The 17,570-nt window shown below is 49.6% G+C and overlaps 1 protein-coding gene across 3 annotated transcripts in view; it reads left to right on the forward strand.

Moving 5' to 3' along the window:
• ZNF346 (zinc finger protein 346) overlaps positions 1-16,496 on the forward strand; it is a 33,899-nt gene extending 17,403 nt beyond the window's left edge. For all 3 annotated transcript variants that reach the window (XM_002710418.5, XM_051844467.2, XM_008255454.4), the window contains 3 exons: positions 3,148-3,333; positions 11,345-11,438; positions 15,149-16,496. In XM_002710418.5, coding sequence (XP_002710464.1) covers positions 3,148-3,333; positions 11,345-11,438; positions 15,149-15,236 — 368 coding nt within the window. In that variant the 3' untranslated portion in view covers positions 15,237-16,496. The remainder of the gene's footprint in view (positions 1-3,147; positions 3,334-11,344; positions 11,439-15,148) is intronic.
• Positions 16,497-17,570: the final 1,074 nt, after the last annotated feature.

Consider the following 17,570-nt stretch of genomic DNA (forward strand, 5'->3'; position numbering starts at 1 on the left):
TAGAAGGCTTTGAAGATAGGGTGAAAAATCGCTCATAGTTATGCCCTTTATTACACCCAAATCTTGTTATTCTTGGTATGAAACAACAGAATAAGGACTTTGAAAATCACAGATACCCAGGCTTAAATCCTGGAACTATTATTTATCATCCAGATGCCTTCTTTGTGTCTGAGTTAGCTCACCTATAAAATATTAAAAAGCCATTTACTTCATGGATTGTGAGGATAAAATAAAATATATTTTAAAACCTAGGATATCACAGATGCTCAGTAGATAGCAGCTGTTATTTCTATTATTATTGTCACCATTAAGATAGCCTCAGAAAAATGTCATATCTGGCCAGGCATTCACCACCTGCAACATGCCATTGGCCTTGCTTTTAGGCTGGTTCATCAGGAACTTAGACTAGTTCTGACTGCTTTTGCTTGAAGTCAGCTTTTGGTACCATTCATGGTACTAGCTTAAGAACTGAACTTGAAGGTCACAGGCTTACCTTTCCATGAGTGAGGATGTGGCTTCAGAAATTCCACACTCAAGAAGTTCTTTTCTGTATTCACTTTCAGCCTGTGCCACGTGCAATCTGTTTTTACGTAGTTACGTCCTAGTGCGTGTCCTTTGTGCGTCCTGCTTCTACTCTTCACTGGAGTGTGCAGTTTAAGTCCATTTCCATATTAGTATTTGAGTTTATAGCTGTATTTCTGAAGTTAAAGACATTTTCACAATATAAAAGTAACAGAGGTATATTACAGAAAATGTAGATACATGGAAAGAAAAACTACCCATACTCTTGCCATTCAGAGATAAACATTGTTAACATTTTAAAATTTCCCATATAATCTCTTGTTATGTGTATATGTGTGTTATGTATCGTGTATATATTTGTTTTATTGTATTTCTAGATTAACTCTGTGTATATACATATAGACATAGAATACCTTAAATAACCTTATAGTTTTTATAAAAAGAATGCATACTCATAATGAGTAATTCCAGTCCAAACAATGGAGAAGTCATAAAGAAGGGAAAAGTATCACCCAAATCCTACTACCACAAGAAATACTGATAATATTTTGGTAATTTTCATAATACCAGTATACATGTATATCTTCACAGTGATATGACATATATATAATTTCCTTTTATCTTTCATGAAGCATCACATTTCCTCTTCTTATTAAAAACTTTTTCATAAACATCTTTATTAACTACATCATACCACATTTCTTTTTTTGACAGGCAGAGTGGACAGTGAGAGAGAGAGACAGAGAGAAAGGTCTTCCTTTGCCGTTGGTTCACCCTCCAGCGGCCGCCACAGCTGGCGCGCTGCGGCCAGTGCACCGCGCTGATCCGATGGCAGGAGCCAGGTACTTATCCTGGTCTCCCATGGGGTGCAGGGCCCAAGCACCTGGGCCATCCTCCACTGCACTCCCGGGCCACAGCAGAGAGCTGGCCTGGAAGAGGGGCAACTGGGACAGAATCCGGCGCCCCGACCGGGACTAGAACCCGGTGTGCCGGCGCCGCTAGGTGGAGGGTTAGCCTAGTGAGCCGTGGCGCCGGCCTCTCTGCAACATCTTTTAAAGAGTGTCTTTTCTCTCTTTGATGACTGCCATTATCTTTTTCTGACGTTATACTTGACATTTCTTGGTAGAGAAGTTGAAAAGCAGTGCAAAGCACTCTCTTCTCTATGCTTTTTATCTGTTTTTCCTTACATCATCTGTGTGTTATCAATTTAAAAAAATTAAGGACATAAGACACACATTACTTTTTTTTAACTGAACACTACAACCAAATATTTTCTTGTGTTTTAAAATATTATACAATTTGTCTGTTACTTTTTGACTGACTTGCTGAAACAAAACCAGTGGCCAGAAAAATTGAAATTCCCTAAACTGGGAAACTACTGTGGGAAAAGCCAGCAAATGTCTTGTGGTCCGGGGTAGAAGAGCATGTAAGGCACCTCTGTCTGTGAGTGCCACTGAGCCCCACCCCTTCTCCAGCAGGGCTGCACATTCTGGGCTCCACATTTTTCAATGCTTGCTAGTTTAACGCCACTGCAGGCCCACGTTCTTGCCCGTGAGTCGTCACAACACTTTATAAGGCGGCAGCGTAGCCTGCAGATGGCTCCCGGCTCTCACTAACTGGATTCAGGGCCCCCAGTCAGGGATGTTTCCTGAAGCTACGGCATCAGCTGTAGTCCTCAGGTCTTTTTGCCACACTCTGGCATAGCAAGGAAAGCACACGCATAAGAGTCACACAGACCGGGCCCTCTTACTGCTGGGTAACCCTGGACAAGCCACTTCACCCTTTGAGACTCCAGTTTTTCTCTAAAATGTGGCATGAAACTGCCTCATTGGGGTGGTTCTGAGGACCAAAGGAGAAAATGCATGAAAAGGTCTTCAAAAACTTCATTAAAAATGTGTATTAATAAAAAATCCTGCATGGATATCAAACTTTTGCACCACAATGAACTGATCTTTTAATTCCATTTTTCTGTAAGCTGTTGAAGCCCTGGCATACATACAGAACATGGAACTCAGTGTTGCTGTCACCCTCTTCTCTGCTGTACTCATCCTGCCGTGCTGCGTAGCCTCCAAGGCGTCCTTAGTGTGGTCGCCTTTTCTGGGTGACTACCTGGGCTCCAGCACCTCTCACCTCAGTATGCTGGTTCTCAGCTCTGTGGCTGGGGCACTTGAGGATAAGAATAAAATACCCACTTCTTGTCCCTCCTGCTGTGAAGTCCTAGGGCATTCTGAGGCATGAAGACTGCAGATATATGTATCTCTGTTGTGATTCGGAAACTTGAGAGCAGAAGGTCAAAGCCTTCTCAGAAAATGAGAAAAATAGGATTCATGTGCCTAAAGTTGTCAAAGCTATGGAACAAACTAGCTGGTCTTCGGGCTCCCCCTAATCTTCCCAGTTTTGCCAATCAGAGAGGGCATTTGCCGTGTGATTCACACAGGCGTGCCACACCTGCCAGTGTGACTGACTAGTGACACGGCATCACTTTTCTGTTCAGCACACTCAAGAACCTTACCTTCTGGGTGTTTTGTTTTGTTTTGTTTTGTTTTTCATTATTTCTGTTTAAACTCTCTCACCGCAGCTCTGTCAAATGCCTAACAAATCCTCTCCTTTTGGCTTGCACCTTAGTGTTGCACCAGAATAGAGAGATGATAGACCCAGACAAGTTCTGCAGCCTCTGCCACGCGACCTTCAACGACCCTGTCATGGCTCAACAGCATTACATGGGCAAGAAGCACAGGAAACAGGAGACCAAGCTCAAGCTCGTGGCACACTACGGGCGGCTGGCAGACCCGGCTGTTGCTGACTTGTCAGGTGAGGAGCCTGGCTCACACCAGGGCTGGATCAGGGCCTGACCACTTGGGTACCTGGCCCAGCCAAGGCTGTGCTTGTCCCACGTAAGTCTCCAACGCAGAGTTTGCAAACTCCGAGACCTACAGAAGTTGAGCAGAAAATTGAAATAAGTGAGAACCAGGAAGGGGTGTGGTGAACTGAAGAGCAAGCCACTCCTAGCCAGCTCTAGGTAGTGTTCCTGAACCTTTCCGTTTTTGAAGATTCTGAAAGGCAGGGTGTGTGTAAGAGTTTCTCTGTTTTTTTTTTGTTTGTTTTTTTTGTTTGTTTTTTTTTTAATGTGCAACTAAATTAATTTTCTAAGCTTGTGTGAGTCTTACCTGTCTGTAAGCTGAATTTGAGCCAAGCACTACTCGTTCGTAGCCTCCAGTTTCAGCTCACTAAGTGTCGTCCACTTGACCTGTGTGAAGGCCTCAGCAGCCCACGCTGGGGTACTGCCTCCCTGCACTGCTGAGGCCTGGCTGCATCACTGGGGTGGTGAGCCAGAGGAGACGCTCTGGCTCAGAGAAGATCAGCCACTTCCCTGACCTCAGGATGCCAGTTGGCATCACAGGAGTGAGCAGTCACAAAAGACTAGGGCCCTCCCCTCACAGTAACTTCTCACCGCCTGGGAAAGGAGGGGAGAGAAAGAGAGTATATGTTGAGGGAAGGTTGTTATTTCCTCTTTTAGTCAGTAAATTTGTATTGTAGACCTACTGTGTTCCCCAGCTGTGAGCAGCAGTGACAGGGCTGACGCAGTCCCTGCCTCATGGAGCCTGCGTGAGCACTGGTGTTGATACTCAGGGTTCACTCAGGGAACCATCTTCCTCCCCAGGCCATGGAGATGCAGCGCTGGACAGTCACACTTGAGATCCCCTCAGTCTCTAGGTGTACAGCCACTTAGCCTCAGGGAGCTTGCTCTTTTTTAAAAGGCCCCTTTAAAAAAAAAAAAAAAAGCTATTTATTTATTTGAAAGAGTTACAGGGAAGGAGAAACAGAGAAATCTTCCATCTGCTGGCTCACTCCTCAAAAGCCACAATGGCTGGGTCTGGGTCAGGCTGAGCCAGGAGCCAAGAGCTTCTTCCAGGTCTCCCACATGAGTAGCAGGGACCCAAGTACTTGGGCCATCTCCTGCTTTCCCAGGTGTATTAGCAGGGAGCTGGATTAGAAATGGAGTATCCAGGACTCAAACTGGCACCCAAATGGGATACTAGTGTTGCTGGTGGTGTTTTAACCCATTGCACCACAATACCAGCCCTAATTGTGGGCCCCTTGCATCTGATCTCCAGCCAGCCCATGCTCACTCAAGTGAGAGTGAGTCTCTCCCTGGTCTCTACATGGCCAAGTTCTTTGGAGGGATGTTTTCCAAAAAAGTACATTCCCAAGCATACCCACATTGGCCTTTGGGAAGGACCTGTCATCAGGGGGGTCCAAGCTGAAAAACTGAAATTCACCTAAAGATTTCCGTGATACATAGGACAGATGAGACAGGGATTTGCATGCAGACCTACGGTTTGAACTGTGTGATGAGACCCCTTGTAATGGATGGTATTTGTAGGTCCAGGCCAGAATCACACAGAGTAGAACATTGTGGCTTACCAATAAGGCCGCCAGGTGTGTTTGACAGTGATAAACAACATGGAGCCCTAACAAGAACTGAAGCCACAGGATGCTGCTTCCTATCCTGAGGTTATGAACTAGAAAATTCAAGACGTTCTGAGGAAGAAAGAAAAGTTGTCAGGGAGCAAGTGAAGAATTGGCCCTGATGTGCATGTTTATAAGTTTGGAGTAGTTGTAACAGAGACAGAAAGAGATCTGCTGTCAGCTAGTTCACTCACCAAATGGCCACAACGGCTGGGGCTGGACCAGGCCAAAGCTAGGAACATGGAATTCCATCTGGGTATCCCACATGGGTGCAGGGGCCCAAGTACTTGGGCCATCATTCGCTGCTTTCCCAGGCACATTAGCAGGGAGCTTGATCAGAAGTGGAGCAGCAGGTTCCTGACCCAGTGCTCTGATGTGGCATGCTGGTGCTGCAGGCAGTAGCTTAACCTGCTGTGACACAGTGCAGGCGCCAGCGTCTCCGTTCTTGTGACGAGATGCTTCAGCAGAACAATAGAGGAAGGGGACAAGGCAGGAGGCTTGCCTTGAGTGAACCAGCGGATGGAAGGAGTCTATCTTTGTCTCAGCCTTGCCCTCACCTTTTCTGTAACTCTGCCTTTCAAATAAACAAAATAAATCTTTAAATTATATACAAACACACTTGCATATATATGGAGAGAGAAAAAACACGAAACTTTGTATTGCCTTGCAGGATCCATTTACTATAACCAAGCATGTGTTTAACTTTTGCTCATAGTGTCAGTATTTTTAATGCCATCATAAAGTGAACATTTTTTAAAAAAAGATTTTTTATTATTATTTAAAAGAGTTACAGAGAAGGGAGGAGAGAGAGAGGGATATCTTCCATTTACTGTTTTTTTTTTTTTTTTCCCAAATGGCTGCAGCAGCCAAGGTCAGGCCAGTCCAAAGCCAGAAGTCTGGAACTCCATCCAGGTCTCCCATGTAGGTGTGCAGTGGCCTAAGCAGTTGGGTCATCCGCTGCTGCTTTCCCAGGCGCATTAGCAGGGAGCTAGATACCAGCATCACAGGTGATAGTTTAACATGTTGCACCACATTGCTTGACCCTAATTTTCATTTTTATAACTTAAATTTGGTCCTGTTGGGTTCTATTTTATTTGAACCAGCAAAATATCTCTCTTCCCCTCAAGAATAACTTATTAAAATTGAAAACTGGGGCTGGTGCTGTGGCATAGAAAGATAAGCTTCTGTCTGCAGTGCTGGCTTCCCATATGGGCACTGGTTCAAATCCTGGCTGCTCCACTCCTGATCCAGCTCCCTACTAATGTGCCTAAGAAAGCAGCGAAATATAGCTCAAGAGCTTGGGCCCCTGCACCCACATGGGAGACCTGGAAGAAGCTCCTGGCTCCTGGGTTCAGATTGGCCTAGCTCTGGCCATAGTGGAGAGTGGAGTTACAGAGAGAGAGAGAAAGAGAGGGAGGGAGGGAGGGAGAGAGAGAGAGAAAGAGAGAGAGAGAGAGAGAGAGAGAGAGGTGTCTTCCATCCACTAGTTCACTACCCAAATGGCTGCTATGGCCAGAGCGGGGCTGATCTGAAGCCAGGAGCCAGGAGTTTCTTCCAGGTCTCCCACGAGGGTGCAGGGGCCCAAGTATTTGGATCATCTCCCAGTGCTTTCCCAGGCCATAGCAGGGAGCTGGATTGAGAACAAGAGCAGCAGGGACACAAACTGGCACCAATATGGGATGCCAGTGTAACAGTCAGAGACTTAGCCTACTATGCCACAGCACTGACCCCTAAATAAAAAATCTTAAAAAAAAAAAAAAAAAAAGTGAAGCAGAGGCTGGGGATATGGTGCAGCAGGTTAAAACCATGGCCTGCAGTGCCAGTATCCCATATTGGTGTTGGTTCGAGTCCTTGATGTTCCACTTCTGATCCAGCCCCCTGCTGGTGTACCCAAGAAAGCAAGGGAGGATGGCCCAAGTCCTTGGGCCTCTGCACCCATGTGGGAGACCTGGAAGAATCTCCTGGATCCTGGCTTCAGCCTGGCATAGCCTGGTTGTTGCAGCCATTTGGGGAATGAACCAGTGGATGGAAGATCTCTGTCTCTCCTTTTCTCCCTCCGTCACTCTGCCTTTCAAATAAAGAAAGAAATCTTGAAAAGAAGAAGTAGCCGGGGCTCTAACCAGCACTAACACAAAATGCCCGTGTCATAAGGCAGTGGCTTAACCCACTGCACCACAACACTGGCCCCTCAGTAAATTTAGGTACATTGGCCTTGGTCTTGTGTGTGTGTCCTTGTGTGTAGTGGGGTAGGTTACTAAGTGATTGAGAGGCAAGGAAATGGAGAAACAAGCATAGACAGCTTTTTTTTTTTTTTTTTTTTAATTACAGGCAGAGTGGACAGTGAGAGAGAGAGACAGAGAGAAAGGTCTTCCTTTTTTTGCCGTTGGTTCACCCTCCAATGGCCGCAGCGGCGCACCGCGCTGATCCGATGGCAGGAGCCAGGAGCCAGGTGCTTTTCCTGGTCTCCCATGGGGTGCAGGGCCCAAGCACCTGGGCCATCCTCCTCCATTGCACTCCCTGGCCACAGCAGAGAGCTGGCCTGGAAGAAGGGCAACCGGGACAGAATCCGGCGCCCCGACCGGGACTAGAACCCGGTGTGCCGGCGCCGCTAGGCGGAGGATTAGCCTAGTGAGCCGCGGCGCCGGCCCTACATAGACAGCTTTTTTCATGAGACTTGGGAGTAGAGGAGAGGAGAGAGAAAAAATAATAGCTGGAGAGGGAAGTAGGATGAAGGAAAGGCCTCAGTCAACTTAAGACAAATGACGTTCTTCCACCATAGATGCTTTTCTAACTCAGTCACCGCAGTGACCTCATCAAGTCAGTGAGTAAGCCGGAATACCAAGCATGTAAAACAGGCAGATGGAAAGTCATTCGTGTCTGTATTGGACAGATCTTGGTTTCTTAGAAGCATCAACAGATTCTATAATTGCCCCAAATGTCAATTTGAATCTCACTTACAGGTAAGTAAATCACGCTGAAATTGTATCTAAGGAACACAGGGAGGGTTCAGAGACCAGTGGTATCTGAAGAAGAGGGGCTTCACACCCTGACTAGAGGTCAAGTCCCAGCTCTGACAGATGCAGATAACCACCTCGCTTACAAGGCGCTTTTCAGAATCCAAGGCCATAAATACACTGAGTGCTAGCATGGTCTCTGGTTCTTGGTGGGTGGTAAGCATGGGCTTTGTAATCTGGACCTCAGTGACTCTTAACCCTTGGTAGCTGTCCCCCCACACCCATCCCAGGTCCCGCCCCGACCTTAGTGGGAGTTATCCCTTTTCCCTGATAGGATTGACCCATGCCACTGACCTTGCATGGCTGAAAAGGACTTGGATTTCTTTCAGTTTTTTATGTATTTTATTTGTTTGAGAGGCAGAGGGAGAGAGAGTGAGCTCCCATTCACTAGTTCACTCCCCAGATGCCTGTAATGGCTGGGTCTGGCCTGGGCCAGGCTGAAGCCAGGAGCTGTGGGCTCAGTCAGGAGCACAGCCATGATTTTGAACCCAGGCACTCCACTGTGGGATACAGGCAGCTCAGCACTGCCTCAGGATCCTCAATTCTGATTGCAGTAATTTTTCCCTGAAACACCTTAAAGGGATGTATCTTCCAAGAAACAATTGAAGACACAAGAAAAACAGCTGGGGCCGGCATTGTGGTATAGCACATGGGTACCACATGGGCACCGGTTTGTGTTCGGTTTTCTCTACTTCCAATATAGCTTCCTGTTAATGAACCTAAAGTATTTTGGCACCTGCCACCCACGTGGGAGACCCAGATGATGCCCCTGGCTCCTGGCTTTGATCTGGCTCAGCTGTGGCCATTGTGACCATCTGGGGAGTGAACCAGCAGATGGAAGATCTCTCTATCTCCCACTCTCTCTGTAACTCTGACTTTCAAATGAATAAATTTTTAAAAAGAGAGAGAAAGAGAGAAAGAAACAGAGCTGGGAACATTGGCTAAGATTGTCAGTGTTCTCAGGAGCTACAGTTACCATGGAAGGCTATTTAAAAGATACTGGTTTCCCTTTGCCAGCCCATAATAGTGAAATAATAGTAGCAATAATAATAATAGAGAGGGGCAGGCACTGTGGCATAGCCAGTATAGCCACCTCCTGCAGTGCTGGCATCCCATATGGGCACTAGTTCGAGTCCCAGCTGCTCCACTTCCAATCCAGCTCTCTGCTAATGTGCCTAGGAGAGCAGTGGAGTGCTTGGGCCCTGCAACCCACATGGGAGACCCAGAAGAAGCTCTTGGCTCCTGACTTCAGACTGGCCCACCTCTGGCCATTGTGACCATTTGGGGAGTGAACCAGCAGATGGAAGATCTCTCTCTCTCTCTCTAACTCTGCCCTTCAAGCAAATCTTTTTTTTTTTTTTTTTTTTTTGGACAGGCAGAGAGAGAGAGAGAGAGAAAGGTCTTCCTTTTTCCATTGGTTCACCCCCCAAATGGCCGCTACGGCTGGCACACTGCACTAATTCAAAGCCAGGAGCCAGGTGCTTCCTCCCTGTCTCCCATCTGGGTGCAGGGCCCAAGCACTTGGGCCATCCTCCACTGCCTTCCTGGGCCACAGCAGAGAGCTGGACTGGAAGAGGAGCAACCGGGACAGAATCCAGCGCCCCGACTAGGACTAGAACCCAAGGTACCAGTGCCGCAGGTGGAGGGTTAGCCAAGTGAGCCAAGTTGCTGGCCTCAAGCAAATCTTTAAAATAATAATAATAATAGCAGTAAGGAGCACGTGTTTGGGCTAGGAGTTAAGATGGCCACATCCCACATTAAGGGTCTGATTCTCAGCTCCACTCACTAATGCAGACCCTGGAGGGGCAGTGGTGAAACCTCAAGTTATTAGGGCCCTAAATTGAGTCCTCAGCTTCCCAGTACCAGCCTAATCACACCGCAACCACTGAAGATATCTGAGGCATGATCCAATGAACTGGAACCCTCTTTCACTCTCTATTTCTCAAATAAAATTAAATTTTAAAAAATAGCACTAAAACCTCATATTCCAAGGCTGGTGTTGTGGCACAGCTGGTTAAACCACTGTCTGAGGTGCTGGCATCTGATATCAGAGTGTCAGTTCAAGTCCTGGCTGCTCTGCTTCTGATTCAGCTCCCTGCTAATGCTCCTGGAAAGGCAACCAGAGGATGGCCCAAGTGTTTGGGCCCCTGCCTCCCGTATGGGAGTTCCACCCAGATGGAGTTCCTGGCTCCTGCCTTCAGTTTGGCCCAACAGATGGACGATCTCCCTCCCTCTGTAACTGCCTTTCAAATAAATCTTTTTAAAAAAAGGGAATGTTTTATTTAAAAAACTTTTTTTGAGTACTTACTATGTGCCAAATACTTTTAAATTGTTACAGTTTCCTTATGAGGTTGGTACTGAAATTAACCCCATTTTATAGGTTGAGAGCCTGAATCTCAGAGAAGCCCCACATTTAGAAACAGGGGAACCAAATCTGAGATGGGTTAATAAGTACCTGGCCTGTGGTCCCACAGATGAGCAAGGGTCAAGCTGGGATTTGAAGCTAGGTGATCTGGCTCCAGAGCTGCGAGACTTGGGGGGGTGGGGCAGATGGTTCAAAACATGTCAGAGGCAGAAGGGCCCTTGAAGTTGCATGTGCGCGTCTTGTACAGCTAGCACCTGGCATGCTGGGGGAAATTCGGCCTCCATAGTCAGCCACGCCTGAGATTGCTAATTGCCATCTCCGTGTTCTTGGACAGGTCACTGTGCCTTGTTTTCCTCCTCTATAGAGTATCAGTTAATGAGTCTCACAGGGTTATGAGGAGGGGCGAGCCAGACCGGGAAGTGCATGGCCTGTATCAGACACTAGATGAATGCTAGCTGGCAGAACCAGGTGTCCAGTCCTGTGTCGGCTCCTGACTCACTGCTACACCGCACTGGAGGGGCCCTAGTAGTGAGGCGGGGGTCTGGAGCCGCAACGTAGAAAAACAGATGGATTTTCCCAGCCACCTTCTCATTAATTACGGTTGTTGCTGACCCGAGGGGAGGGGGCACCTTCCCAGAGATCTCTCAGCAAAGGGCACCCTTAACGAGGCACTTAGCACACCAGTGTCGCCTGTTTGTTTGATATTCTGGGCTCCTCAGACAGGTAGTCACTGCCAGCCACTGTGCTGGGGTTGGGAGCAAAGGGGAAAGAGAAGGCTCCCATCCCCAGAGAGCACGTTGGCTTACCTGCTGTGCCTCCTAGCCCAAGGCCTCCCGGACGCATCCGGCCAGGCACCCCCCCTCGCTGCACCCGTCAGTGCTCAGAAGAGCATTTGAATGCCTCAGTGCAGAGCACCAGTCCCCAGGTCTCTTGTTACTGGAGAACTGAGCGTCTTGATTTTGATGTGTTTCAGCCGGGAAGGGCTACCCCTGCAAGACGTGTAAGATAGTGCTGAACTCCATCGAACAGTACCAAGCTCACGTCAGCGGCTACAAACACAAGAACCAGTGAGTAACCATGTTTTCGGAGCTCAGGGCTTCTGAGTGGGAACACAGCCTCGTCCTCAGCTCTACTGGAATCCCGCTACCCGTTTCTCAGATTACTCAGTTAACAGGAAAAAAAAAAATTTCTCCCGTCAGCGTCTCCCAAGCCTTGGACTTGCTGGACTGAAGGTCTTAGTAGAGCAGCGCAGATAATTTCTTTGGCAGCCCCTCAAGTACCTAGCCTATAGCAATCTGGGAAGGAAAGTTTGTTCCCAAGGCCCAAACACCCTGGTCCTCACTGCCATCAATTCTGTGACGGGAGCTCCCCCTACAGGTCAAATTTGTGATACCTGTTTTGAAGGGAACTAGTAAATGAGCCCTCATTCATGATAATCTTGAAAATTGGACCCCTGTTCTGTTGCAAGCCATATGCCAAACCAGTTCTCTCAGATTATCTTCACAATAACCCTGGGCGGAAGGGATGATATTTTTGAGACGTGGGTGCCCAGCATGCAGAGAGATGCTGCGGGCAGGCATTTGGCAGAGCAGTGTAGTCATGGCTGGGATGCCTGCGTCCCATCCTGAAGTACCCTGTCCAGGACATGAGGACTACTCCTCCCTGATCCAGCTTCCTGCTAACGCACACCCTGATGGAAAGCAGATGATGGCTCAAGTACGTGGGTCCCTGCCACCCGCATGGGAGACCAGGATGGAGTTCTAGGCTCCTGCCTTCAGCCTGGCCAGGCCTGGCTTTTGTGGGCATTTGGGGAGTGAACCAGCAGATAGAAGATCTCTCTGTGTCTGTTTCTGTCTCTTAGACTGATTTCAAATAAAATGAAAATAATAAATTTTTTAAAGAGAAGAGGTAATTAGAAGCTTCATCTCTTTTTTATAAAAAAGATGTATTTATTTATTTATTTGAAAGGCAGAGTTACAGAGAGGCAGAGAGAGAGAGATCTTCCATCCCGCTGGTTCACTCCCCAAATGGCTGCAATGGCAGGAACTGAGCCAATCCAAAGCCAGGAGCCTCTTCTGGGTCTCCCACGTAGGTGCGGGAGCCCAAGGACTTGTGCCATCTTCTGCTGCTTTCCCAGGCAATAACAGAGAGCTGGATCGGAATTAGAGCAGATGGGACTCAAACTGTCGCCCATATGGGATGCCAGCACTGCAGGCCAGAGCTTTAACCCGCTGCACCACAACACCAGCCCCAATAATTCAATTTTCAAAAAAATAAATAAAGCCTGTCTGGCTGACAGGTCACCCCAGGGCATCAGGCCTAAGAGGGAGGTTGTGGGAGCCAGCACAGTGGCACAATGGGTTAAAGTCCCGGTCTATAGCACTGGCATCCCATGTGGGTGCCAGTTCAGTCTCAGCTGCTATGCTTCTGATCCAGCTCTCTGCTATGACCTGGGAAGGCAGTAGAGGATGGCCCAAGTCCTTGGGCCCCTGCACTCATGTGAGAGACCCAGAAGAAGCTCCTGGCTCCTGGCTCCAGATCGGCCTAGCTCCAGCTGCTGCGGCCATCTGGGGAGTGAACCAACAGATGGATGACCCCCCTCCCCCGCCTCTGTCTCTCTCTACCTCTGCCTTTCAAATAAATAAATAAATCTTTAGAAAAAAAAAAAAAAAAGCGGTTGTGTCAGCCTGTGATGGGACGAGGATAGGGCCCATGGGCTCAGTCTCTTCCCCTCTGAAGGGAGATGAGTAGTGCAAGTCGTACCATAACATTGAGACTGGTATCATCAGCCCCATTTTACAGATGAAGAAACTGAGTCATAAGGGGACAAGTTTACTAAAATGATTGATTTGCTTTTAGTTGGTTCTGCATCACTCATTGAGCCAAGTGACTTGAAAGTAGTGTTGGAGGCCGGCGCCGCAGCTCACTAGGCTAATCGGCGCTGGCACACCGGGTTCTAGTCCCAGTCGGGGCACTGGATTCTGTCCCGGTTGCCCCTCTTCCAGTCTAGCTCTCTGCTGTGGCCCGGGAGTGCAGTGAGGATGGCCCAAGTGCTTGGGCCCTGCACCGACATGGGAGACCAGGAGGAAGCACCTGGCTTTGGGCTTTGGATCGGTGCAGCGCGCCGGCCGCAACACGCCAGCTGTAGCGGCCACTTGGGGGGTGAACCAACGGAAAAAGGGAGACCTTTCTCTCTATCTCTCTCTCTCTCTCACTAACTCTGCCTGTCCAAAAAAAAAAAAATTAAAAAAAAAAAAAGAAAGTAGTGTTAGAGCCAGAGCTGACTTTGGTCCTCTCTCACTTGCCTGGTTCTCCTCTCCCACATCATAGTGGATCTTCCTTTCTGTCTGTGCCTCTCTGATTTGGAGCATACTTGAGGCTTATTTGGGTATGGACTTCCGCCAAGCCTCCACGAGCACTGCTGTCCCACAGCCTGGCCAGTGGCAGCCTCAGTAGGCAACTCGGAGCCAGCCAGAGCCCTGTCCTGGGGCTGCTCAGGCTTGAAATGCGAGTGTTATTTCCTGTTCTTGCTGAGTTTTCTAGCTGTTACCTTGGCACGTCAATAAACCTCTGTGAGTCTCTTAATTCTGTAAGATGGAAACTATAATTTGTGGAGCCCACTGACTCAGTCTTATTAAGTTCTCAGCAACAGTTCTGAATTAGGATGCCCACCCTCCCCAACTCCCACCACTCCCAGGCTGTCCAGCTTTTACAGCCAAGGGAAGCCTCGTGTCAGGTAGCCTAAGTGGTTTGTTCAAGGTCACATAGTTGCTAGGAGTTAGAACGGGGATGCAAACCTCTTTGACTCCAAAGTCCATTCACTGTTCTCTGTCAGTACCAAATGGAACCCTTGGGCCATACAGGCAGAGAGAGTTGGAGATAAAATATGTGAAGTGCTGGTGCCAGTAAGGGGAACTATTACAAATAGGCTTTCATTTATTCAACAAATATTTATTGAGCTTCTTTAAAAAAAATCATTCATTTGAAAGGCAGAGTGACAGAGTGAAGGGGCGCTTCCATCCACTGGTTTAGTCCTCAGATGGCTGTAATGTATGGAGCTGGGCCAGGCCAAAGTCAGGAGGCCAGAACTCTATCCAGGTCTCCCATGTGGGTGGCAGGGACCCCGTGGTGACTTGGGCCATCTTCCACTACCTTTCCGGGTGCATTATTAGCAGGGAGCTGGATCAGAAGTAGAGCAGCCAGGACTAGAACCAGCACTGCAATATGGGATGGTGGTGTTGCAGGGAGCTCCTATTATAGTCAGTCCCTATTTGGAGCACTGGGCTACAGCGGGAACCAGCACCAGCGTTTCCCCTGACCTTTGATCCTCCCTGTGGTGCTAGGAGCACATCTAAACAAATCCACATGCACATGAGACAGCGTCACGTGATGCCGTGGCCCAGCGAGTGTGGACTGGAGAGTAACAGGAGAGCCAGCTCAAACCGGGAGGGAAGAGAGGGTGCAGAATGAGGTTGGAGACAAACAGCATCCAGTAATGGGCGGGTGAAATGGAAAGGCACGGACTCGGTCCCAGGCCTGCCACTTAAACTTTCTAACTTGAAGATGCTCGTTTGTGAAACAGGGTGCTGCTCCTAACTGCGCAGAGTTGATGTGAGGAGGGAGTTGGGGGGGCTGAGTGCTCAGTGGGCCTCGGTAGAGGAGCTGCCTGCTGCTTCTTCCCGGGTTCTGGAAGAACCTGACCATGCTAGCGTGAGCTACCAGTTGTCCTCACGAGCGCCACCCACTGACACCGTGCCCTCCTGCCTTCTCGATACAGGTCACCAAAAACAATTGTCTCGCCCTTGGGCCAGACTCCCGTGCAACGGCAACCCATGCAGAAGGACGCCACTGCCTTGGAAGACTAGAAGTGTTGCTGCCGGCACCCGCTAGCCAGCTGCCCATGACTGTGTCAGCCGTGGCGCTCTCGTCCCCCTTTCTCACACCGGGAGAATATGAGGATGCCTCAAAAAGTTTGTGGAAAAACGGAATTAAAAGATAAGTTTATTTTGGTGTAAAAAGATTTGAAATCCATGCATAGTTTTTTCATAATGCGCATTTTCCATGAACTTTTTGAAGTCCCCTTGTGTGTAGGCCTGAGGCAGGATTGGGCCATAGACCGCCTTCCCTGTGGCATGGGCCCTGCTGGTCATGATGGGAGGCAGGAGTCTCGAGTGGCCTCGGGGTGAGAGTTTGGAGATGGCCTTGTCCCGTTGCCAGCCCTCTGGCCTTCTGTCCTGAGGTCCTGCCCCATCTTCCCTACGGGCCAGTTCCCACAGCTAAAAAACTGAGCTTTTCCTGGACTCCAGGCATCTCCGGTGAAGCCCAGAGCTTTCGTGCCAGCCACTGCCAGGGCAGGATACAGTTGGTGGAGGTATGTGCCGCTTGGGGCCTGGAAGCTGATACGACACTCCCCTCGCCCAAACAGGCATGGGTTTCCTGAGCCTTGGCCCAGACACTGGCCAGTTGTGCTGGTTCCTGGAGCAGCGACAGTCCCAGCAGAGCCATGCTGTCCCTCCCGCCCCTTCTCACAGCTCCTGAATGGTGCTAAAGATCTGCAGGAGCTAGGCACAAGCTGGAGCAGGAGGGGACCTCAGTGCCCCGTGGCATCATGGGAAGCTATAACAGGGACCTTTGCCCTCCACCATCAGAGGAGCCCTGAGCCAGCATCGCGTGAGAAAGCTGACACATGGCCGTTTCCTTGATGGTCTGTGCCCGTAGAGTTACACTGCCTCAGGCCAGCTGGCTGAGCCCTGTGGCCTCCCTGTCCAGGTGCTAGCCTTCCCTCATCGTCCACCAGGGAGAGAGACGGAGGGCACGGGTGCAGGCTTCTAGGGTGAGCCAGCAGGAGTTCCACAGGCTCCAAACTGTTTCTCTAACTCTGCTGTTTTTTGGCCTGGGACTTGGGCTGAATTTTGCATTGCAGCTTGCAAGCAAGAATTCCAGAGAGTGTCATCTGAGGCCCCTCTCTGCTGGGTCAAAGAAGCCCCCGCTGCTCCTGTGGCCTCCCACCCCCACGCCCTATCCCTTCACCCGTGCAATGCCTTGTGTGTGGGTGTGGTGGGTGTGTGTGCTTACGCTCTGTTTCTTGGTCACTGAATCGTCCAAATAAAGAACTTCTTCCTTGAGCCAGACTGTACCCTAATGGATGTGGAGTGTGGGGTCCTACGTGTGTTGCTCTTGGATGCGGTGTGTCTGTCTTCACCTCCCAGCTCCCCCACCACCCGTGCCCCTCGTCACAGAGGGCTTCCAGCAGCCTTTGCAGGACAGAAGCTGGGGATGCTCTAAGTTGCAGAGTAGGATTCTGGCTGCTGTGTGGAGAAGCAGAGCAGGGGAGCGGGGGCCAGCAGGGAGGCCAGCATAGACTGTGCAGGCTCCCAGCCCCATTCGTCTCTGCCCTCACGTCCACAGTGGTGTGGTGTGACGTGTTGGTTGAATGAATGAATAAGGAGATGACCTTTTCCTGCTCAACCCTTAACACGCAGTGATAAGTTTGTTCTGTGGGACTCATTGGCCTGGTGGTTCTTGGGAGAGCCTTTTCCCCAGCCCAGAAATGAGCTGGGAAAGAAATGAGTGCTGTGATTCGGAAGCCCTTTATCCAGCCTGTCATGAGCAGCCGGCCGTGAGGAATGCGTGAGCCGTGAGCGTCACGGCTCCCAGTCTTCTCTCGGCAGACTGTTGCCGACGCCTGCTGCTGGCCAGCTATGCCCGGCTCGCCACAGCCTCCAGGGTCTCAGCGCACAGCTTCCCAAGAGCAGACTGCCAAAGCAGCTTCCCCCCGAGTCCCTCCGGGCGGCCTCATGCCACCAGCATCACTCCTTCTACCAGGCAAGGAGGTACAGATCAGGCGGGTGTGTGTGAGCCCTGGTCCCGGAGGCCCCTCCTCGGTTTGTTTGTTTGTTTTTTACCTTATTTAAAAAGCAAAGAGACACAGAGATCTTCTGTACACTGGCTCACTACCCAAATGCCCCCAACAGCCAGGGCTGGGAAGGCAGAAGCCGGGAGCCTGGAACTCCACCTGGGTCTCCCATGTGGGCAGCAGGGGCCCACATACTTGGGCCATCTTCTGCTTTCCCCGGCCCATTAGCAGAGGGCTGCATCAGAAGCAGAGCGGCCAGGACTCAAACTGGCGCTCTGACAGGGGATACCAGCAGCATCACAGGCAGCAGCTTAACCACCTGTGCCACAGCACCAGCCCCTGC

The sequence above is a fragment of the Oryctolagus cuniculus genome, chromosome 6, assembly GCF_964237555.1.
Source record: "Oryctolagus cuniculus chromosome 6, mOryCun1.1, whole genome shotgun sequence".
Classification (NCBI taxonomy): Eukaryota; Metazoa; Chordata; class Mammalia; order Lagomorpha; family Leporidae; genus Oryctolagus; species Oryctolagus cuniculus.